The sequence below is a fragment of the Prosopis cineraria genome, unplaced genomic scaffold, assembly GCF_029017545.1.
Source record: "Prosopis cineraria cultivar Desert tree isolate PC_DT_omini unplaced genomic scaffold, ASM2901754v1 PC12, whole genome shotgun sequence".
NCBI lineage: Eukaryota > Viridiplantae > Streptophyta > Magnoliopsida > Fabales > Fabaceae > Prosopis > Prosopis cineraria.
The window spans coordinates 34,921,318-34,946,621 of record NW_026555343.1 but is presented as its reverse complement, the minus strand read 5'-3'; the positions used below and the strand labels follow the sequence as shown (position 1 = coordinate 34,946,621).

Sequence of the window (25,304 nt, the reverse complement as noted above, 5' to 3'; positions counted from 1 at the left end):
AAAGACGAATGGCGATCGCTGCTCTGTTTCCCTTCTTTCATTTTTTTTCCCAGATCGTGCTTCCTCTCTGTGTCCCCCATCTATTCATATATATATATATATATATGAAAAGTGGATCCTCTCCCCTGCGTCTCTCTTTCTTTCTTTTATAATAAAAACTAATAGTTTATTAAAAAGATAAAACTACCTTAAATAACCCTAATTAAAAATTACACTAAATAATCCAAAATAAATTCAAATAAAATTTTAAAGATTTGATTCTTGATTTGATCTCCAAGCATGCCCATATTCTTCTTATCCAAAATATTCTTCATCAATATCTTTCAAATTGAATCTAAAAAATCTGCACAAATAAAATAAAATTAAATAGCACCTGTGCAAAAATATTAAAGATATTATTTATATTTTAAAATCAAAGATTTAGTTAGTTAAAATTCCAAAACTGAATATTAGCTAATAAAATCAAATAATATCTAATTAAACTCAATTAGCCTTAAATAAATATTTAAAAGTCTAAATTAAAAGAACAAAAATATACAAAATTATCATTTATCAGTACGATGGATTTATTTTCTCTAAAAAAACATCAGTCTGCTCTAAATCAACCTGTTTTTGAGAGAGAGAGAGAGAGAGAGAGAGAGAGAGAGAGAGAGAGAGAGAGAAGTATTCAGAGAGTGAACAGTGCAACCTGTGATTATCAATTGATAACCTAAAAAGTATTAAATTCTGAAAGTTTTTATTATTTTGTTGTATATATAATTTATTATCAATGTAATATTTTTCTTTGTTAAATCCATCCAATATAACGTTAAATGGTTAGGAGGCAAGGTAGTTAAATCAATAATCAGTCATGCATGTTGAAGTAGAATTTCTCCTTCTATATTAATTTCTTTTCCAAAAGCATTTTATAAAAACTTTTCTACAATTACAACAGATCTAGCTTGCTAGCCATCTTAACTTAGTCTCTAGACAACTATTTGCTATTTAGCTACTTTTGATTGAGCATAGGGCTTTGATTATCATGTCATTTGGCATTTCAAATTTGCGTTCGTGCGGGGACACAATCAATTACCAAATAGATTAATAACAATGAAGGCATGAGATTATAATACTACTAAATTTGTTTGTGTCACACCCATTTTTTTAATTCATTTAAAATTCAAAAAAATTATAAATATATATATATACATATATATACATATATATATACATACATATATAATATTTAAAATGATTGAGCACGAAATTGTATGATTAATTATAATAGTCGCTGTTTTCTTTTCACCACGCGAACACGGATCACACTTCACATGCAAAGAGCCCACTTACAAGACAGCATATGGTAAAACATTAGATCCTCTAGAAATTAGAACTTGAGTATTGTAACACACCAAATTTTTTTTTTAAATAATTTAACTCAATCATAGTTGGGTTACAGCCACCCAACATATTTTTATATCAATAATTTCGATATAAAATATTTTATAATTGGTTTCAACTCACACACTATAACATTTCAGATAAATTTTTACCTCCCACATGCCATTAGGCTAAATCACATTTGTCCATCCTTATACTCCCAACAAGTAAACTAAATCACATTTGTCCATCCTTATACTCCCAACAAGTAAAATAAGCAATTTAGTCAATTTTCAACACAAGCCAGTTATTTGGCCTTATAATCATGCCATTTTAACCAATCCAAAGTAAACCAAATATTAAAATTACAGTCATCCAAATTGTACCAAAAATAGAAATAGTTTGAAAGGCATGATTACATTTATATATTCATATAATTGACAATAAACAAAAAGCCCTAATATTGGCAATATAACACATTATAAATCATAAATTAAATACCCAAAAGAGACAGTGGACCACTAAGCTCTGGGACTCCTCCACGTGTCACTCATGGCTCTTCTCCTGAAAATTGTTAACCACATAATGAGACTCAAAAGTCCCAGTAACCAAAGCCAATTTATGATAGTGTATACAAACAGTTAAGTGTGTGTTTACTAAGTGAGAATTAAAAATAATATAATTCCAATAAATATAAGAAATAATACAATACACACAAACAACCATCCTTATATCCCTCCATTAACCTCGAGCCGTAGCCCTCACTCGGTACTAAATTACCCGGCCAAAGGTAGATTAGCCCGAGTCCTTACAAACCACCTATTGAGCTCCAATAGGGGCATACCACGTGGCACATAAATACAACAACAATAGCAAGTCTCCCAACACCTCCCACAATAATCAAATAAATTTATAATAATATTGCACAATTATATAATATTACAAAATTTATAATTTTCTCAATAATCACCCAATTAACATGAAGTAACACTAATCATAAATTAAAAGCATGGTTACCTTGTGGCTTTTTCAATAAATTATTCCTTAAAATTTCTCTCTCACCACAATCTTCACCAGTAATACAATCTACAAATAACATATTATTTATAAATATTAGTTTCAATTTTTGAAACTAATAAAATAATTCTAATAATAGAATTAAAAATATAACATAATTCCTAATCTCAATCTTAATACAAATCTATAGTTAATACTATTAAGTAAAATTTTTAACTCCTCTTTTAATTATCAATAAACATTGATAATCTAAAAATCAAATTTTAAACTAATTTCTATTATCAAAATTTTCTTTTTATTTTATAAATTCGTACCTAAAATACCCAAAAATTAAAAATTAAGTCTCTAGCTTAGAATCATAATCCTATAGCCATAATAATTCATTTCTCATTCCAAATCATCATCTAAACCTCAATAAATCAACATATATTTTCAGATCTAGTTTAGAATTTGATCCATAAGCCACAAATTCAAAGATCACCAATAAATTTATACTCTAGAATATTTATTATACTACTAACAACCTCAAAAACCATATTTATTCAACATAAATTCATCCCTCTTCCAGATCTTAAATTTTCTACCACTACAAAATCAGAAACCAAAGAAGAAAGATGACTAAGAAAAATTTTTAGAACACTTACTTAGTCTTGAAAAGCTTAAAATCACACCCTAAATATCCTATTAAAAACTCTTACCTTAAAAATTTAGATATTTCGCACTGGCAACTCGCTTCTCTCCGCCTCAGCTCGCGCGCAGGAAAGGAATTGAAGAAATGAAAGGAAACGGGTGAGTTTTATAAAAATTCAGTGGGTCCCACATATTTTTTTTATTATTTCTTCTTCTCTCTCCCCCTTTTTTTTATTATTATTTTATATTTACTATTCATGCGGCGCCGAAAGCAAATTCGTTTTCTTCTTCTTCTTCCTTTTTTTTTTGGCATACCTTTTCCCCTTTTTTTATTATAATAATAATTTAATAATTTTTTTTAATTAATTTTTTTTAAATTTTTTTTAAAATTTCTATTAACCTAAATTAACTATTAAAATTTAAATTGGGATGTTACAACCCAACAAGTAAACTAAATCACATTTGTCCATCCTTATACTCCCAACAAGTAAAATAAGCAATTTAGTCAATTTTCAACACAAGCCAGTTATTTGGCCTTATAATCATGCCATTTTAACCAATCCAAAGTAAACCAAATATTAAAATTACAGTCATCCAAATTGTACCAAAAATAGAAATAGTTTGAAAGGCATGATTACATTTATATATTCATATAATTGACAATAAACAAAAAGCCCTAATATTGGCAATATAACACATTATAAATCATAAATTAAATACCCAAAAGAAACAGTGGATCTATACCACTAAGCCTCTGGGACTCCTCCACGTGTCACTCGTGGCTCTTCTCCTGAAAATTGTTAACCACATAATGAGACTCAAAAGTCCCAGTAACCAAAGCCAATTTATGATAGTGTATACAAACAGTTAAGTGTGTGTTTACTAAGTGAGAATTAAAAATAATATAATTCCAATAAAATAAAACTATTATTGTGGACCATGCTAGACATCTTAAAATTGTTTTAGAGATATTAAGAGAGCACAAGCTCTATGCCAAGTTGAGCAAATGTGATTTTTGGCTTAAAGAAGTTAAATTCTTAGGCCATGTTGTTTCAGAAGAAGGGGTAGCGGTGGACCCTAGTAAGATAGATGCAGTGATGAAATGGGAACAACCTTGAAGTGTGACAGAAATTAGGAGTTTCTTGGGTTTTGCAGGCTACTATCGTCGTTTCATTAAGGGTTTTTCACAAATTGCAATGCCCTTGACTAAGTTGACCAGGAAAGATGCTCCATTTATTTGGACGAACGAGTGTGAAATTGCATTCCAAGAACTGAAAAAGAGGTTGACCACCACACCGGTGCTCACCTTACCTATTCCAACTGCTCCTTATACCTTGTATACTGATACTTCTAAGAAAGGTTTAGGTTGTGTATTGATGCAGGAGGATCGAGTAGTGGCTTATGCCTCTCGACAGTTGAGACCTCATGAGGAAAATTACCCTACTCATGACTTGGAGCTTGCTGCTGTGGTATTTGCCTTGAAGATTTGGAGGCACTATCTTTATGGTTCTTCTTTTGAAGTCTTCAGTGATCATAAAAGTTTAAAATATTTGTTTGATCAAAAGGAGCTCAACATGAGACAGCGCAGATGGATTGAGTTTTTGAAGGATTATGACTTTGAGTTGAAGTATCATCCAGGGAAAGCTAACGTAGTCGCTGATGCTCTGAGCAGGAAGCTTGTACATACTGCTCACATGATGGTCAGAGAACATGAATTATGGAGTAGTTTTCATGCAGTAAATGTAGAAGTAGTCGAAAATCGTTTGGCTACTCTACATATTACTGAATTTGAGAATAATTTTTGGGAAGAAATCAGAATTTCGCAGCAGAAGGATGATTATTTGAATAAGATTAGGGTAGAGATTGGGGCTGGAAAGGCTGAACATTTTGATGTGACCGATGATGATGTCGTAAGATATAAAGGTAGAGTGTGTGTGCCTAATGATACTCGATTGAAAAATATCTTACTTGAGGAGGCTCATCAGAGTAAATATACCATTCACCCAGGAGCAACTAAGATGTATCATGACTTAAGACGTGGTTGGTGGTGGCCAAGGATGAAGAGAGATGTAACTGAACATGTAACTCGTTGTTTGACTTGTCAGAAAGTTAAAATTGAGCATCAGAAACCAGCCGGGATGCTACAGTCTCTTGATATTCCAGAGTGGAAATGGGACAGCATTTCTATGGACTTCATTACACTATATGGGTAATCGTAGATCGACTCACCAAATCAGCTCATTTTCTGGCTACTAATATCAAGTATTCTCTCAAAAAATTAACTGAAATCTACATAAGAGAAGTGGTGAGATTGCATGGAGTGCCGACAAATATTGTATCTGATCGTGATCCGAGATTCACATCAAACTTTTGGAAGTCATTACAGGAAGCCATGGGTACTCGTCTGAGTTTTAGCACAGCTTACCAGCCCCAGACCGATGGGCAAACGGAACGAACCATACAAACTCTTGAAGACATGTTAAGAGCTTGTGCCATTGAGCTTAGAGGTAATTGGGATAGTCACTTGCCATTAGCTGAATTTGCCTACAATAATAGTTTTCATTCTAGCATTCAGATGGCACCTTATGAGGCATTATATGGAAGAAAATGTAGATCGCCACTGTGTTGGACAGAATTAAGTGAGAGAACTGTTTTGGGGCCGGACATTGTTGATGAGACTACCCAAAAGATTGCTTTAATCAAGCAAAAATTACTCACAGCTCAAAGTAGACAAAAGAGTTATGCGGATAAGAGGAGAAGATCGCTTGAGTTTGAAGTTGGTGACCATGTATTTTTGAAAATCTCTCCAGTAACTGGTGTTGGAAGAGCTACATGTTTCCAATTCTTATAAATTATGAAATTGTTATACATTAACCTAGTTTATTGGCAATATACATTATTAAATCATAATGCTTCTCCATTATTTTTCTTGTCTTGAGATTAGTGTTAACTTAATTATGTGACTTCCATCCTTTAGGAGGGGAGAGATGGTGTCCAAAACTAGGAGAGGTGGTGAAATTGTCGGTGATTCTATAGAGCCAATAGGAAATGACATACCTTCACTGCCACAACCAGAGCCCACACAGCAACAAATCGGGCAGGGCGAGCCTATACAGTCACAACTAAGACAGGATGAGCCAACTATGAGGCAAATGATGGATTTACTATATAATCTTAGTAACCGCATGAAGAGACAAGAAGAAGAGTTGGCCGCTTTAAAACAATATAAGGAGAATTCCAACCGAGAGGGAAATGGCCAACAAGAAGGAAGCCATACCAAAGTATTAAATGCGAGCCAATTTGCTGATGAAGGCTCACCTTTCTATTCTCACCATAAGACTAGTCCGAAGAATGTGAGTCTCCACTCTGAGCAACAGACATCCACAATCACAAAGATCTGGAGTACTTTTCATAAGTTTAATCCTCCTACTTTCGATGGAAATCTTAAGCCGGCGGTAGTTGAAGAATGGATAGATCAATTGGAGAGTATTTTTCGTATGGTTGTGTGTACTTCTAATCAAAAGGTGCAGCTGGCAATATTCTTACTACAGAAGAGTGCTAAGAAATGGTGGGAAACATCAGGACCGAAGGATGATTGCTCTCTTACTTGGGAAGATTTTAAAGCCATATTGTTCGAGAATTATTTTCCTACTGCACTGAGAGCAGAAAAGGAGGCTGAGTTTCATGCATTTCGTCAGGGTGATCTGGAAGAGGGATGAATTTATGTTGAATAAATATGGTTTTTGAGGTTGTTAGTAGTAAAATAAATATTCTAAAGTATAAATTTATTGGTGATCTTTGAATTTGTGGCTTATGGATCAAATTCTAGACTAGATCTGAAAATATATGTTGATTTATTGAGGTTTAGATGATTATTTGGAATGAGAAATGAATTATTATGGCTATAGGATTATGATTCTAAGCTAGAGACTTAATTTTTAATTTTTGGGTATTTTAGGTACGAATTTATGAAATAAAAAGAAAATTTTGATAATAAAAATTAGTTTAGAAGTTGATTTTTAGATTATTAATGTTTATTGATAATTAAAAGAGGAGTTAAAAATTATACTTAATAGTATTAACTATAGATTTGTATTAAGATTGAGATTAGGAATTATGTTATATTTTTAATTCTATTATTAGAATTATTTTATTAGTTTCAAAAATTGAAACTAATATTTATAAATAATATTTTATTTGTAGATTGTATTACTAGTGAAGATTGTGGTGAGAGAGAAATTTTAAGGAATAATTTATTGAAAAAGCCACAAGGTAACCATGCTTTTAATTTATGATTAGTGTTACTTCATGTTAATTGGGTGATTATTGAGAAAATTATAAATTTTGTAATATTATATAATTGTGAAATATTATTATAAATTTATTTGATTATTGTGGGAGGTGTTGGGAGACTTGCTATTATTGTTGTATTTATGTGCCACGTGGTATGCCCCCATTGGAGCTCAATAGGTGGTTTGTAAGGGCTCGGGCTAATCTACCTTTGGCCGGATAATTTAGCACCGAGTGAGGGCTACGGCTCAAGGTTAATGGAGGGATATAAGGATGGTTGTTTGTGTGTATTGTAATATTTCATATATTTGTTGGAATTATATTATTTTTAATTCTCACTTAGTAAGCACACACTTCACTGTTTGTATACACTATCATAAATTGGCTTTGGTTACTGGGACTTTTGAGTCTCATTATGTGGTTAACAATTTTCAGGAGAAGAGCCACGAGTGACACGTGGAGGAGTCCCAGAGGCTTAGTGGTATAGATCCACTGTCTCTTTTGGGTATTTAATTTATGATTTATAATGTGTTATATTGCCAATATTAGGGCTTTTTTTGTTTATTGTCAATTATATGAATATATAAATGTAATCATGCCTTTCAAACTATTTCTATTTTTGGTACAATTTGGATGACTGTAATTTTAATATTTGGTTTACTTTGGATTGGTTAAAATGGCATGATTATAAGGCCAAATAATTGGCTTGTGTTGAAAATTGACTAAATTGCTTATTTTACTTGTTGGGAGTATAAGGATGGACAAATGTGATTTAGTTTACTTGTTGGGAGTATAAGGATGGACAAATATGATTTAGCCTAATGGCATGTGGGAGGTAAAAATTTATCTGAAATGTTATAGTGTGTGAGTTGAAACCAATTATAAAATATTTTATATCGAAATTATTGATATAAAAATGTGTTGGGTGGCTGTAACCCAACTATGGTTGAGTTAAATTATTTAAAAAAAAATTTGGTGTGTTACAAATTTGTCTCCAATTCATAATGCAGGATATTTTTGAGTTATTTATTGCTTCAAAATATTGGGCATTTTGTAATTTTAAGAAATACCCACTCCATTTAATATTATAAAACAGTTTTAATCAAATTACATTTTCAATGAGTTAGTTAATTATTTTTTAAATCATATTACACACTTTTTTTAATATTTATCTTTATTAAATAAAATGTCTCAATTAAAAAAATTATTAATTATATTCTTATTTATATATTTTTGAAAAAACTTTATCGATTGCACCGTTAAAAACTTAAAAAGCTTTATATTTTTAATATAAAAAATGCTTATAATATTAAATGAAAAAAGTGGTCTATTTTCATTTACATATGTGTTGGTTGATGACTTATTAAAGCTGGTAATTCGAACAGGCTGGAGTTATTCGAGTCGGGCTTAAAATACTTGAGTATATAAAAAAATGGTATGGCCAAGCTTCACTTTATAACACCTCAAGCTTATTCGAGATTGCTCGAATATTTGAATTGTTAAATACTCCCTTCGTTTAAAAATATAAAACATTTTTAATCAAATCTCACCCCCCAATAAAATAGTTACTTACTTTTAAACTAATTCTATCTTTTTATATTTACCCCTATTAAACATCCTATAATAAATATAAAGTCACTATAATAGGGACACTTTTAAAAAAAGACAATAATTATACTTCGAAAGATTAAAAATGTTTTATATTTTTAAACATCCAACTCCTCTAAAAATACCTTACATTTTTAACAGAAAGAGTATTATTTATTTTATTTTTATCTTATTTCAATTTTTATCCCAAAAAAATTAAGATTTTCAATTTTTATCTTAATTTCATTTAATTTTAGTAATAATAATAATAATAATAATAATAATAGAATTAGGGTATATGACTTCAGCTAAGACCATTTGAATTCAGGCTTATTCTGATAGCCCAAAAAAGCTTGAAATAAAAAAAAAATTTAAACCAAAGCCTAACCCTAAAAATTTTCACACTTATTTAAATTGGCCCATCGAACTTAATTTAAATTATTAACCCTGTAACTTAATGTGCACCGAGTAAGTATAAATGGGAATTGTGAGTGCTAATCGTGAATTAAAGAAAAAAAGATGAAAAACGAAAAAGTCAATTTTTCATGAGATATGAAAAATGAATTAATTTTCTTAATAGATGTGATACATGTTAACACGTGAAAATACCTTTGCAAAACTCTGTTTACACGTGGGTGTATATATTAAATATACTTTCTCTACTCTTTATCTCCATTTATAAAATATTTTTTAAAATAAAATTACACATATCAATAAAACTTATTAAATATAATTTATAATATTAATTTTTTTTAAATTTGCAAAAATGTTGCCCTTCATTAATATATAAGAGAGGGGGAAGAAATATATTTAAGGAGTGAATAATGAGGGGTAAAATTGTGATGATCATAATTAATAAAGCCTCATTTTTTTTCAAAATATCTTACATTTTGATAAACCAATTCACATCCAAAAATGTCTTATAAAATAAATTTTAAAGAGTAAACTACAAAGTACTCCCTCAATTTAAAATGTAAGCAACTTTCAATTATAATATGCATATCAACAAAATTTAATTGTATCTTTATTTTTGTGAAAATATATCATAGTTTTTTTTTTCTTTTTACCACCAATGATGAATTAAATTAGAAAGAGATTTAAAATGATGATGAGACACACAAGAAACCAGGTTAATAAATACAATGTGCAAAATAAGGAAAATAATTTCTACAAATACTAAGTTTTTTACATTTTGGACAAAGATTAGTCAAGAAAAACGATTGACTTTTTGAACTGGAGGGAGTAGGTTATATTTGGAGTAGAATTTCACAAAATCTAAAGGCTTGAACTTTAGAAGATCAGGTTTGTTCACTTTGTTCCTTTATGTGTTTATATATAGCCGGAAATGTTCACTTTAAGGTAATAAGGTTGATATATAAATGATTATCAGCTTCAATGTTTGACAATAATTCATTGGAATCTATGATTGGCATGCCTAGGAACATGTGGGACCTCTGTAGCAACCAATCAATGTCTTCATTGTAAGCATGGACTGCAATAATCCTATCCACGCCATTAAAGTTGACATCAAAACCTATATACTATCTCCCTCCATTCAGGATATTATTTTTAAAATTATACAAAATTAATCATTTAATTTATATAATTTTAACTCTGTTATAACATAATTATAAAATTTTAAATTATTATAATTTAATTATTATAGTTTTAAATTGATTATAACTTAATTTCTAAATTTTTTTTTACAACTTAATTTCTATAGTTTTAACCATTTAAATATTAATTCTTATGTTTTAAAAATTAAAAATATTTTAAAATTTTAATATTTATATTCTCTATAAAGATTAAAAGTGTTTAGTAATTTAAAATATTATTCATAAATTTTAATATAATTTTAATATATTATAATTTTTTTTTAAAAATATAAGAACTAATATTTTACATGGTTACAAATATAATGATTGAGTTACAAAAGTCAAATTTTAAAAATTGAGTTATAATTGAATTAAAATTTTAAGGACTAAATTACAACAAATTAAAATTTAAGAGTTGAGTTATATTTTTTGACATGATATTTTAAAGGAAAAATATCATGTCAAAAAATAGGAAAAATACTATGTCAAAAAATATAAGCTATTATTTGTCTTTCAACATGTAATTAATAATTTTTTTTCAAAGTTGTCCTTAAGAGTGTAGTTAATAAGATTTTTTAATTAAAATACTCCATTAAATAAGAATAAATATTGAAAGAATTTGTAATTTTAAATGTCATTAATTAATTTATTATTAGAGTGTTAATCAGTTAAAGCGTTTTATAATTCTAAATGGATGGAGAGTGTGTGTGTATACACACCACACCCACATACAAATCTTAATTTAAAATTACAATAATTTGACGCCGGGGTGAGGTGTTAAATATGTGTATGATAAGGAAGCTAGGCATGATCAAATATTCAAACGTACTCGATGAAGTTTACAAATGAAGAGCTTATTTAGTTTTTTTTTTTTTTCCTTTTTGTGTGGGAATGCAAAGGTCATGATGAAATCACGCGGGAATAAAACTAAAAACTAAGTTTGGTCAGCTAATAACAAGCTTCTGCATCCTAAGAGTGGGTCATTATAGATAGTAACATTAAACGTGTCTTGATTAGCATGATGAGTTAACCAATCAATACAGGTATTTGCTTCTCTGAAAATATGATTAATTGTAATAGCCCAATTATGCATAATGAGTTCGTTGCTAGTCCAATGTGTCTGATTGGGAGATGATTATCAAAATATTTATTTTAAATGAGTGAGATTGCTTTTGAGTATTGAGAATGAAAGCGGGAGGAAAAATGAGAGTGCAAGATCAAAAGGTTTTAATGAACAAAAGGATCGAATAATGCTCAATAAGAATGTTTATTTGTTTAAGGTGTAAATGCAATCCATAGAACTCAAACCAATTACCAAGTGTCATTTCTAGAGATATGTGTGTGTGTATATCATGCGTAGTCTTATATACTTAAAGTGCTTGTTTTTAATTAAATCAAGACACATTAATCTTTTATAAATTATTTATTCCATAAAAAAAGTCTTATTGTTTTTTATTATTAACACAATAAAATTAACTTGTTTTGATCTAATAAGATAAAAATATATTAAATATATAAGACTATCTATTTAAGTCTTGCACATATACATATACATATGTGGACATTGATTTCCTTTACTTTTGAATGAAGGGTGACTTTAAGAGTATAATGTGCCATAATTAAGCATGGGAGTGAAATTTAAAAAAAATATAAAATAATGATGAGTTATACTATTTATAGCTTTTAAATAGTACGGTTGATAATAATGGATCGCTTCAATTAACCTTAATGCCTTAGCACAACAATGAGAATAAGGCTATCTCCTGATGGTCATTCAATGTGACTTCAATAATTAGATATCTGTAATTGGAATTAATGGGTGGAAACAAGATTCTTGATTCTCATTTCAATTTGTCTTTTTAATATAAAGATCTACTTGTGATTAAATTGATCATGTAAATGGTAAATTATTGATCGAGTTTAATTTAATTAACATATCAACATTGGTTCATCAAGAATGTTGAAAAATTTTAATTTAACATTAATGTTTTTATATGGTCTTTACTTGTCATTCTCCCTTCTAATAAAGTCTCCATTCTTATTGAGCTTTTATTTTGGGTCTTGATCTACTAAGGATAAATAATCCAATAATTATTTTTACTAGACTTAACTCTGGTCAATTTTCTATATATATATATATATATATATTTCATTTAATTTGACAAGTTTTAGATTAACTTGACTATTGTGATCATTATTGATCCCGTTTCTTTTCCTTGTTATAATATCGAAAGCTTCTTTGTGTAGATAAAGATGATAAATATATGTACAAACAAATAAAAGGCAAGGATATATCATATCTTAATACAGGCAGAGAGTCCCCACGTTATTATTGATTAAAGAATTCTGTAGATTTTTAGGCAAGTGATTGATCACAATTTACCCAGAGAAAAGCGAAATTAGAAGGTGGAAACCATAGTTAATAATAATAATAATAATAATAATAATAATAATAATAATAATAATAATAATAATGTATATATATATACTCCCTCCATTAAAAATTATAAGATATTTTTTGAGAAGTTAGATGTTAAAAAATGTAAGATATTTTTAGTCTTTTGAGGTGTAATAATTATTTTTTTTTTAAAGTGCCCTTATTAATAATGACTTTATATTTATTATAAATTATTTAATAAAAATAAATATGAAAAGATAAAGTTAGTTAAAAAGTATGTAACTATTTTATTGAAGAATAAAATTCGTTTAAAAATGTCTTATATTTTTTAATAAAAAAAGTATATAATATTAAAATGGGACGTCTTAAAAGATATCCTGAGTCCTATCATTTTGATTCTTTTTCCATCTTGTCCAGCAAATGTTTCGTTCTAATTTTTTTCGAGTCGGACAAATCTTTTTAAACTTGAATGGGACCAGCACGGGCCAACTAAGGTTAATGCAATTTGAACACCTCTTGTTATTATGATAATTCATTGATTTTATATGATTGACATACACAACATTATATATTCAGTCCATCACATGCCTTCCCACTCATTTAACTGGCATATCGTTGAAATTCTTTGTGTATTTGTAGTTAAGAATGGGACACTGCTCCCTCCGATATCTCTATTACTGGTCACCATTTAGAAAAAAAATTTGATCCTTTTTTATGGGAATATTATTTTTTTCAATATTATCCCTATTTAAAGATCAATAATCAAATGTAAATATAAATTTTTTTTCATTTAAATATGAGTAAAAATGAGAGTTTATTCTATTTTCGGACAAAGTTAATGACTTAACTACCTCTCAAATATTTTGGTGAGGTAGTTAGAGATGTCTTATGTTAAAGATGAGATGAAATGTATCCTATTACACGTGTAGGTATAAATAAATTTTTAAATTATATCAAGGCTTTTCATAAATTTTAGGTAAAACATAACTTTTGAACCATATACTTTGCTCATGTTTTGTTATAAGTTCTTGTACTTTTTTTTTGATGTTTTAGATCCCTAAAAGAAAAAAGTATAGGGGCCTAGAATATTAACAAATGAAAGTGTGAAAACTTAAAATACTTAAAAAAATATAGAGATCTATAACAAAATATGAGGAAAATATAGAAATTAAAAGTTATGATTTTCCTAAATTTAATTACTTTTTGAAAAAGTTAATCATTCAGCGTCTCTCTTTACCGATGCTTCATTTATATACAACTCAACCTTTATAATTTAATTTGATTGTAATTTAATTTATAAATTTTAACTCAATATAATCTTTTTAATTTTAATTATTTAAAATATTAGTTTTTAAACTTTTATAATAACTTTAATTTTTAAAGTGTAGGCGTATGGGTAGGGACCTAGAGTTTAAATAAATAAAATTATAAAAGTAAAGTTGTATTAGTTTCAACCCACGTTCAACAGGACGAAAAATTATATAATAATTTTTGCATATACAATATAACTCAATTTTTATAATTTAAACTCGAGTAAGACTCATGAATGTTGGTTCAACGAAGGAGAGGGAGAAGAAGAAAGCTCAACAGAGCCATAATGAAGTAACTCTTGAATCATCTGCTCAATGTCATCATCTTCAAGCACTTCCACCTGAAGTCTTTCCTCCTCATGTTTCGCATTCTCCGGCCACCGGAAAAATCCGGTGTCAGAGCTCGGTTGGGCGACAGAATTGCCGGCGGAGGGATAATTAACAGATGTCTGCGTCTGTAATTCCTCTTCTTCAGCTGGTTGATGATGACGAGGACGATGTTGCTGGGACTGGTGTTTCTTCTTCATCGGGAGGGAAAGGGGAGCCATGTGGCACTTGTGAAGAAGCTTGGCTGTTAAAGTTGGAGAGAGAAAGTGAGAGGAAGAAGGAGGAGGAGGAGGAGAGAGATTGGTTATGGCTTTGGGGCCACACATAAGCCTGGCTGCTTCGTCATAGGCTCTCGCAGCATCTTCTGCTGTTTCAAATGTCCCCAGCCATATTCTCGTCTTCCTTCATCAATAAAAACGTTTCGTTAGATTCCAGAAAGGCAGAAACGCCTCGTATTGGACTGCACGCTAGCACCAAGAACAGAAGAACTAATACCCAAAAAAAGAAGAAGAAGAAGCCGTCAACTGTAAAAGGAAAATTTTTAATTAATTACTTCTTTAAAATGTAAATTTTGATGGTAATTAACCAAAAAGTGTATTTTTTTTCTCATAAAAATATTTGATATCCAATTTCATCAGTCCAATTAGAGGTAATTATTTGTGTAAGAATTTTTTTTATCTACAGTATTTAAATAATCAATATTCTTTGAGAAGAATCAAATCCTTTAGATTCGATCCAATCGACCACTAAAATATAATTTTTAGATATTAAAATCATATGATTTAATTGTTTTGATTTGTTTAAAAAAGAAGTCACCAGAGAACTAAAACTGAGATATAAAAAGAGTATATATGAGAGGAGAAAATAAGAACTAATTATGAGATAGAGAGTTGAGAGAGAGTTACAAGGTGGGGTGCCGAATCTCGGAGACCCAGGAGCCCCAATGCCTCTGGCGAACACCGCGATACCGTTGCTGGGGTCTTCCTCTTCCCATTGTTACTCGCCACGAAACGTTTCGGTCTCAGAAGAACCACTTTTTGTGACGAAACGGGGAGAGAGGGATGGTGGGGAGAGAAAGAGAAGGTGAAATGGAGATTTATAGAAGCGCATCTTGCTGGGCTCCCATAGATGGCCCCACAAAGATATTCAAACATTTGGTGCGTCGCTCATTGCTCGATATTGTAGCAGTTATATATCTGATGGCTAGAGATCAGATTGAGGATCATTTCTACTATGCTATCATTTGAAGGAGCCGTGATTTAGTCTACTTTACTTGTAATGCTTCTCTTAATTTTGTTTACTGTGAATTTAACTATAATGCCGATAGTTTGACTGTGCATAGTTTTAAAATCACTCAAAAGTTTTGTAATCTCTCTTAAATTATAGGATACTTTGAAAAGAATTTCTTCATCTCAAAATATAAGACACTTTGAGTAGATTAAAGTTTTATTAAATACACTAATTTTAATATTATCCTTTCTATTTCTATAGTTAATTTTTATCACTTCTATTTTTAATATATTAAATGATGAGTATTTTTAAAATTTTACATTTTTGTTTTGAAAAAAATAAAGTTGTTAAGTGTAGTTAATAAATTTATTGATATATAAGTTTTTATCTAAAAATATTTTATAATTTGGGATGAAGGGAATATTTTTTTTCAACCCCCACTTTTTATTATTATTTTTATCACTCTTTATGATGAATGAAAGTTATATTTACATAAATACCTACGTTAATAAATATAAGAGATAAAATAAAATTTTTTTATATGTATTAAATTACTTATATTTTAAACTAAAATTAATTAAAAAAATATTTATATTTTAAATCGGGCATGCTACATAAGGTTGTAGGGATTATGGCTGTGGAAATGTTGAAAGCCAGGAGAGGGAGAGCGAACTGTGGGTTATATTTTTCCAAAAAAAAAAATTAATTGAAAGGTATTTTAATCATTTCTTTATGAAAGTATAATTTCAATTTAATACATTAATCCTGTGGTGTAATTTCAAAATTTTTTGAGACTGATGTAAAAGAAAGTCTCATCCTTGGTCTTGTGATGAAATTCTCCTTAATTAATAATCATAATAAATTGTTATATAAAAATTCAAACAATAATTAATATATAATGGGTAAATTGAAAAAAAAAGCCTTAATTAGTAAAACTTTATCTTATATTAAAGATTATCTCATATTAAAGACAAGAAGGAGTAGCTTTTGATATACAGAACTTTCTATTTGCTTCACCAAACACTTTGTTGGCTTTTATGCTTGCCACTAATTTTTTAATACTCCCTCCATGGTCATCTTCTAAGTAAAAGTTAGGGATAATAATTCAAGCGAATCTAGCTCAAGTTGGACTGAATTTATTTTGGCAAATTCAAATAAACTTGAACTTATAAAAAAAAAATTATATAATCAGACACAGCCTAACAATCTTGAGCTTCGAGTTTATTAAAGCTGGGTGAATACTTGAATTGTCACATTTTTTCTTTTTCTTAAACAGATTTTAATTTTTACTTTAAAATTAATTATTTTTATTATTATAAAAATATAAGATATACTTTTAAGAATACTTAAAAATATAGAAAACTCAATTTTTTCAAAAAAATTGTGAGACTTAAAGTTTAAAAATTAATATTAAAATTAGTTAAGTTAATTATTTGAAATGCGGGCTTGTTTTCATAAAATATCCATCTTTTTAATCATTATTTACATTGTAAACTACATTTATTGATAATCTGTGCTATCGATATGGATAGTTTGAATAACAATAATAATAATAATAATAATAATAATAATATGGAAGACAAAGAGATTAAAATCTCATATTTAGGATCAAAATAGATTCAGATTAATATGCAATTGGGATTCTAAGTTATAGGTGTAAGAACAGTTTGAACTCAAAACTCTTATTTAATATAATCTAAATTCTAAACAATTAAAATTAATATAATTTTACTCTATCGTTAAATTAAAGTAAATATTCGTTATCTTTTTACAAAAAAACTTGCACACTGCTAGGCTATAAAATCATTAGTACGTACTAGTTTATATATTTAAGACAGGAGGAAGTACAGATTTTTTTTTCTTTTACAAAATTTGTACGCCCTCATTTAAATAAAAAAGTGTTCTTAACTTCTTTTCCTTTTTGCTCTTAGTTTAATTAATGGCATTTCATCCTTTCTCCTAATGAACTACACCATATTTTGAAAATTCGTCAAATTTTTTTATAATTAATTAATTTTAACTAATTTCCCTAATATTAAGAAATTGGCTTTAACATGTTCATATAAAAATGATCAGAAGGAGTATTTTTGCAAGAATAAAATAAGAATGTTTGATGTATCATTAAAAAAGAGAGTATATTTTTATTTTGAATGTTTGAAAAGTTAATGCTGGCTTCCTTATAGTTTGCGGCTGAGAGCATTTTGGTTTCCTTGTGTGAATCCACACCCTTAAATTTTTGAGATGATTTGGTATTATAAAATATGAAACACTTTGATAAAAATAAAAATTCATTCATTATACTTGTTCCAATAATACTCTTTCCTCCTTGTTATATTCTCTCTCTCTCTCTCTCTCAATATATAGTTAAAGTTATATTAAATAAAGAATATTTTTAAAAATTTATATTTATATTTTTAAAAAATAAGGTCATGATTATAAAGTTTATATAATGAACTTTATTGATATGTATAATTTTATTTAAAAAATTTATAAACTCAAATGAAGGGATTGATAATTAAGTACTCCCTCCATACCACAATATACAGTATCTTCTAGAAATTTTACTTGGTCCAAAATATAGGACATTATGTAACTTTTATAATTTATTTTTTAATTATACCCCTACTTTATTTATTACTTTTGTTGAAAAAAATGTGTTAGAATCTTAATTATCATTATCAAAGCACTTATATAGGATATTTAATAAAGGTAAAATTAAAAAAATATAAATTTTTTTAAGAAATTAAAATTTTAACTAATATTTTTTGAGAATCGTGAATTAATTATTAACGCCCCAAATTTTGGTCCGAAGGGAGTAAGTATCATCGAATAACTTATTGTTAATTGGTAAGGATATTGATGTAAATTACCAAATCATTCCATGCGTAAATCTCCCATTCCGTTAAAAATGGACAAATTTATCATGGAGAATGGTATTAAACAAACTACCAAAAAAAAAAAAGGATTTTTGCCGGAGTTCAATAATGACAATTAATTGAATAGAAATATTTAAATAAATTGGGTGCATCACATCATTTATTATATATCCAATTAAAAACCTCAAGTAATCTAACTAAAATATTTTATGATTTTTTTAGTTGATTTTATTCTTATAACAAAATACGTATTTAATTTCTTTTTTTATCTCTCTACTATTATTAATATAAGAATTAATTTATATTTAATACCATTTAAATGGCATGTTTTTATTGGATAGATCACAAATGACGTGGCTCATCCAATCTACGTATGAATTTATCTATATTAAGTGCGAATGAGCATTTTAGATCTTAAATTACTGTGTTAATAGTATCTTAAACTTTAAACTTTTGAAATATGTAAAAACTCCTCTCAATTTTTAAATCCTAAATATCTGAAACCTCACCATTAAATTGAAGATAAACGACCATTATTTTTAAGGGTTAAGATAAATGCCACATCAATAAGAAACTAGGCCCCATAACTACAAAAGTAACGACTATTTTCTCCAACTTAACATTGAGGTTTTAGGTTTTTAAAATTTAAAAGTTGAAGAGAGTTTTTATATATTGTAAGAGTTCATAATCAATGGTGCTATTCATGCAAAAGTTTAGAGTTTAGAATGCTTATTAACCTTTATATTAATGGGGAACATTTAGGTATACTTTAACCTTATATATTTAAAATATTTTTATACAATCAAATTAAGACAGGTAAATTTTGATGTGTTAATAATATTAACAATAATGGTTTATTATAAATAAATAATATATAAGAAATTTACATATCTTAATTTAATTAGAAATTAGTATCTTAAGAAAATAATGTATTACTTATTAATAAAGTTTTCTCATTGAAACCATCTTACCATTTCAACCAATTTTACTTAAATTAAAAAGAAAAAATAACAAAAAAGCACATAGAAACTATGGAAGTAAAACTCATTTTTGTTCGTTTTCACTCAAGAAAGGTGGATATTACTTTTCTTTTCTTTTTTTCTAGAATTATCTTTAGGTATGTCATCATCAAGATGTTTCTACTCCATTTGCAGACACAGGAAATATCAACAGCATCTCACTTGACATTCTCCAAATGTTCAAATGTTTTATTTCCGCTTCTTTGTTTAAATTGAAGACGAAGTGGCCTGCTGAATTTTTCTTTTCTTCTTGCCATTCTATGATCTACTTTCATTTGTAAGGCTTTTTTGCCCAAAAAAAAAAAAGAATTAACTTCAAAAGCTGATTCAAGCTTAAATTCTCTTCTAGGAAAAGTTTATCTTTATTCTTATATTCTTTTATTCATTATTTTCAAAAGTCCAGAAAAGTAAACCCACATTTGTGTCCTTATCAATGGTTATTAACTCTATACTCCCACAGATTCATAATGTAAGAGATTTTATAGGACATAAAATTATGACATTTTGGAAGTTTTAAAAATGTCTTTTTATTTTCCCCTTCTTTTGGTTATTATGTACCGATCAATAATTATGCGAAAAATTGTGAATATCAGTTATAAATAAAGACAAAATTTAAAAAAAAAAGTCGATTTTTTTATGAGAATTAGAAAGAAATAAAAATTGTTTAATTATATATATATATATATATGATACATGCATGTTGGAAATTCCCTATTCTGTGGATCAAAGGGAATATTATAATAATTAATAATTAACCATATATTAATTCACACTCGCTTCTCTCAATATCACAAGGCATTCTTAATTCGATTACACCACTAATGAGTTAATTAATTATGTTTAAAATTACAAATTTTGTATGTCTACTTTATTTCAATTAAAAAATCTTACTAATTAAAATATATAATTAATGATTTTTTTTGAAAAAAAATCTTATCAATTATACCTTAAAAGACTTAAAATGTCTTATATCTTTTTAACAGAGGGAGCACAAATTACAATGGTAAAGTGAAAGATGTAAATGTCCCTAGTGTACTTGTTGAGTTGTTATTTTTTAGCCTTAATATACATTTATGTTATGTCTAGATGTATGTGAATTTAAATTTGAGCCAACTTTATCATTTAGGTAATTAAAAATATGTGAATTTAGCGATGAGAGAAGAATGAGAGAAGAGCGATGAGAAGAGTGCCGGAAAACAGTGAAGGTAGTAGTGGAGGCCCTAGGGCTGCTAGTGGCGAGGGTAACATGAAGGAGAGAGGAGAGTTTTACTTCTCTACTCAAGAGAATAAAAATGAGCCTCGAAGTCAAAGGAGGTCAATTTCCTACAAAGAAGCTTTATTAAGTCTGAACCCTGCTAGTTTTCTATCAAAGAATGAGCCATATTTTGACATCATGAATGGGTGGAAGGATTACTTGGCTAAGATTCAGGAGCGAGAACTCAAAACCAAATCAAAAGAGTCTGAAGGCGAAGAAGAGGTAATAAAGTTGGGGAAGTGAATGATTTTTAGAGTTGAAGGCAAACGAGGAGGAATACGAAGCTGGTGTTGTTCTTGGACAAATTCCCTAATCATAAAGCTTTTAAGACAAAATATCCCTTTTCAGTTTCTATGTCCGCACCTAATTCGAATGTGGAAAGATAAGGAACCTATGTGAATTATGCCATTAAGAAATGGTTATTTTATTGTTTCATTCTCTACTTAAGAGCATTTAGATTATGCTTATTAGGAAGGACCTTGGATGATTGATGATCATTATTTGCTTGTTCAAAAGTGGAGGCCAAACTTTAATCCTTGAAGGGCAAAGAGGCGGCAAAGAATTGCTATATGGTTCAAAATTTTAGATATTCGAATAGAAATTTCCAATATGGAATGTTTGCGTCGAATTAGTAACAGGGTCAGAGTTACCTTGAAGCTTGATATGTCTACCTCAATCTCGAATAAAGGTGGCTTTGCTCGAGTTTGTGTTGAGATTGACTTGAGTCAATCGTTGTTACCTTGTTTTACATGGTAGGGAGAAGGGTATAAAATTCAATATGAAGGTCTTCATTTGGTTTGCTTTCATTGTGGAAATATGGTCATCATCAGGAAGTATGCCCTGAGAAGGCTATTATTCAAAATAAGGGCCATCCTAAGGATCAAAATAAAGGGCAGGCTAAGAATGAAGATTATGAGAACAGGAACATAGAATCGACGGCGGAGGAGGAGGAGGGTTCCGACGAGGTTGTATTGGAGTCACCGATGAAAGGATTTGGTCCTGACATATTGGTTAGGCATGACTTCTGTAATAGATATTTTAAGTCAGATATTAAGGGATCAGCTAATCTTGATGTGAAGATCAAGGAAGGGAATAAGGAATCTGGGGAGAATAAATTAGGGGCTCGTGGAAGATCTTCTGAGCATGGAGATATGGGGAAGAATTTATTGAATAAGGGAAAAACAAAGGAGTATACATGTGTTTTTAGAGCTAATTTAAAGCAGAGTAATACCAAATTAGAGTGGGCCTTGGTAGGAATGAGACGTAAAGCCTTTATGAAGGTTAAAGGAAGAGGGAGAGAGAATGTGGCCCCAGTTGTAGGGAAAAACGTGACTAATAAAAGGGATAGTGGAATTTCTTGTTCTAATTCCTTTGCTATACAAGACTATGGGTCTTTAACCTTTAAAGACTCATTATTTCAAACTCAATTGGAAATTGTTGATACTGCTGGGATTTCTTTTAATGGGACCAAGAATGGCCCAGAATGCATTGAGGGGCGATTAGAAGTAGGATAAAAAAAGTTTGTGAGGGATATGGGACCTTCAGATATAGGCATTGATGAAAGAAATGTCAAAATTATTAAGCCTTGCAAGGAGCCTTTGGTTATAGACCTTAGCAATATTGGTGACCAGGAAGTCATTATAGGAGAAGGCAATAATAATACTTATGGTAATTTGGGCCCTAAAGCCCAGTCTACATAAATTCAGTTTTTTATGAATCTTTTAATTTGGAATTCAAGGGATACTAGGAATAAATCATTTCCAGGCCTTGTTTCTAAACTTAAGAAGAGGCATAAGGTGATATCTTGGTACTTGTAGAGACTGGGGTTAGTAGTATGAAGGCCCAGTGCATCACAAAATCTCTAGGTTATAAGAATATGACTACTGTGGATCCTAGAGGGTTTAATGGTAGGCTATGGGGCCTTTGGAATGAGGACAAATGGAAAGTAACTATAGAGGAACTTCATCATCAATTTATTCATGCTCGTATACCCGTTGGAGGTAAACCTTGCTTCTTTACTTTTATTTATGCTAGCCTAAATGTAGCTAATTGATGCCTTCTCTAGACTAAACTTCAGTGACTCAAAGCAATGATTGATGGGGCCTAGACTATAGGAGGAGACTTTAATTGTATCTTATTAGAAAATGAGAGAAGATACTTTGCTAGAGTAGTTACCCCAATTAATAAGGATTTTGTTCATTATGGTGAGGACCTTGAACTTAGTGACTTGGGGTATAAAGGTCCACATTTGACTTGGAGGAGATAAAGGTGTGATAGCAGACTAGATAAAGTCCTCATGAATGAAGCTGGTTGTGGTGTGTTCCTAAATGCAATAGTTATTAATCTTCTATTTTTTAAGTCTGACCATAGACCCTTATTACTGAATCTTATGGCTAAAGATGACAACAGTACACCTATTGATAGACCTTTTAGATTTATTGCTTCATGAATTATGCATGATGATTTTAGTCAGTTCATAAAGGACACTTGGCAAATGGAAAGAGCGTGGCAAGATAATGTTGATAGATTCATGGAAGAAATTATTTTATTCAAAGATGAGGTTTACGAGCATTTAGGCAAAAATAAGCTTTTCTGATGAGACATCTTGAAGATTATCTATGATAGAGTCATGCTGTTGTAATAAACCTAAATCAATGGAGCTTCAAAGTACTATCTAGGGTGAGCTTGAGGAGGTTTTGATTCAAGAAATCTCATGTAGGCTCAAAAAGCAACAAATGATTGGTTTATTATGGGAGATAAAAATTCAAGATACTTCTACGTAAAAGAAAACACTAGAAGGAGAATGAATAAGATTAATAGTCTTTTAACTGATATAGGAGAATGGGTGTATGAGTTAGCAGAAATTAAGAATTTGGCTCTTGAATTTTTTTCTCATCTGTTTATTGAAGAAGGAGAATCTGGACATAGGCTTACTACTACTACAAAGTTTCCTGAGATTGATACAAACCAGTATTGCCATTTATCTGCTTCGGTTGATATGAATGAAGTTAAGCATATTGTCTCTAGCATGGGTCCACTAAAATCTCCTGGTCCTGATGGTCTCAATGCTTTGTTTTTTAAAAGTCAATAAGATATTATGGGTCATTCAGTGTCTCATCTAGTCAGAAGTATCTTTTGCAATCCTACCTTAGTAGAAAATATTAATAGCACTCTTATTGTTCTCATCCTGAAGAAGGATAATCTTGAAACGATCAAAGAACTTTTACCGATTAGTTTGTGTACTGTTATTTACAAAGCTATTATGAAGATTGTGGTTAACAAAATTAAGAGCTTCCTTCTGCATGTTATTACCACAAACTAAAGTAGTTTTGTCCCTGGGAGAGTTAACTCGAATAATATTATTATTGCTAGGAAATGATTTACTCTATGAGGAAAATGAAAGGTAAAAAAGGTTTCATGGCTATTAAAATAGATTTAGAGAAAGCATATGATTGACTTCATTAGGATTTTGTTCTTGCATGTTTAAAGGAACTAAAGCTTCCCTCTTCTATTATTTCTCTTATAAGATGTTGTTTATCCACATCCCAACTTCAAATTCTTTAGGAAGGTAGTAAAACGGAAGAGTTTAAACCTTCACGTGGTTTAAGACAAGGTGACCCCGATCTCTCCCTACCTCTTTGTGATTTGTATTGAAAAACTTGCTCACTTGATCCATGATGAGATGACAAAAGGAAGGTAGAGGCCTATTAGATTAAACAAAGATAGCCCTCCCCTTTCTCATTTATTCTTTGCAATGATCTTATACTTTTTATGGAGGCTTGTCAATCTCAAGTTCACGTGATTAATAGTTGTTTATCAAGATTTTGTGATGTTTCTGGATAAAAAGTCAACCAAGCTAAGATGAAGGTCTTCTTCTCAACTAATGTATCTCATAGCCATGCATAGAATTTAAGTGACTCTTTAGGGTTTACGACAACTATGGACTTAGGGAAGTATCTGGGAGTGCCTACTCCATCATAAAAGAGTTAAGAAGCACACATATGGTTTTATTATGGATAGAGTAAAAATCTAGTTAAATAATTGGAAGGTTTCAATCTCTTATTTTCAAGTAGGAACACTTTGGTTAATTCTATTATTTCATCTATTCCTTAATACTCCATGTAGACAGCAATTTTACCTGCTAGTATTTGTGATGAAGTAGAGAAATCCTCTAGAGCTTTTTTATGGGGTTCTACGCCTGAGAAATGTAAGACCCATCTTGTCTCTTGGGATACAGTTTATAAGAAGAAGGAATGTAGTGGCTTGGGAGTTAAAAGTTTGAAAGCGCAGAATCAATTGTTTATTATGAAAAAGGTAGGAGCCAATAAATAAGAAGGATACCCTCTAGGCTAAAGTCATGAGGAGTAAATATAAATGTAGAGATGATATTATTCCTAAGATCAAAAGATCA

The 25,304-nt window shown here is 29.6% G+C and overlaps 1 protein-coding gene across 1 annotated transcript; it reads right to left on the bottom strand.

Annotated features, from left to right (window-relative positions):
* Positions 1-14,330: 14,330 nt before the first annotated feature.
* LOC129287515 (ethylene-responsive transcription factor ERF003-like) lies at positions 14,331-15,595 on the bottom strand. Its single transcript, XM_054923705.1, has 2 exons — positions 15,419-15,595; positions 14,331-14,915 (listed from the first exon to the last, which is right to left on the bottom strand). The coding sequence occupies exons 1-2, from the start codon at positions 15,505-15,507 to the stop codon at positions 14,417-14,419; spliced, it is 588 nt and encodes a 195-aa protein (XP_054779680.1). The 5' UTR covers positions 15,508-15,595; the 3' UTR covers positions 14,331-14,416.
* Positions 15,596-25,304: the final 9,709 nt, after the last annotated feature.

What these genes read in the sequence shown, in the direction of transcription:
- LOC129287515 (XM_054923705.1), bottom strand. Translation starts at nt 15,507, where the DNA reads ATGGGAAGAGGAAGACCCCAGCAACGGTATCGCGGTGTTCGCCAGAGG. An exon ending in GAGATTCGGCACCCCACCTT is followed by an intron (nt 14,916 to 15,418) that starts GTAACTCTCTCT and finishes TTATTGATGAAG; the next exon opens with GAAGACGAGAATATGGCTGG.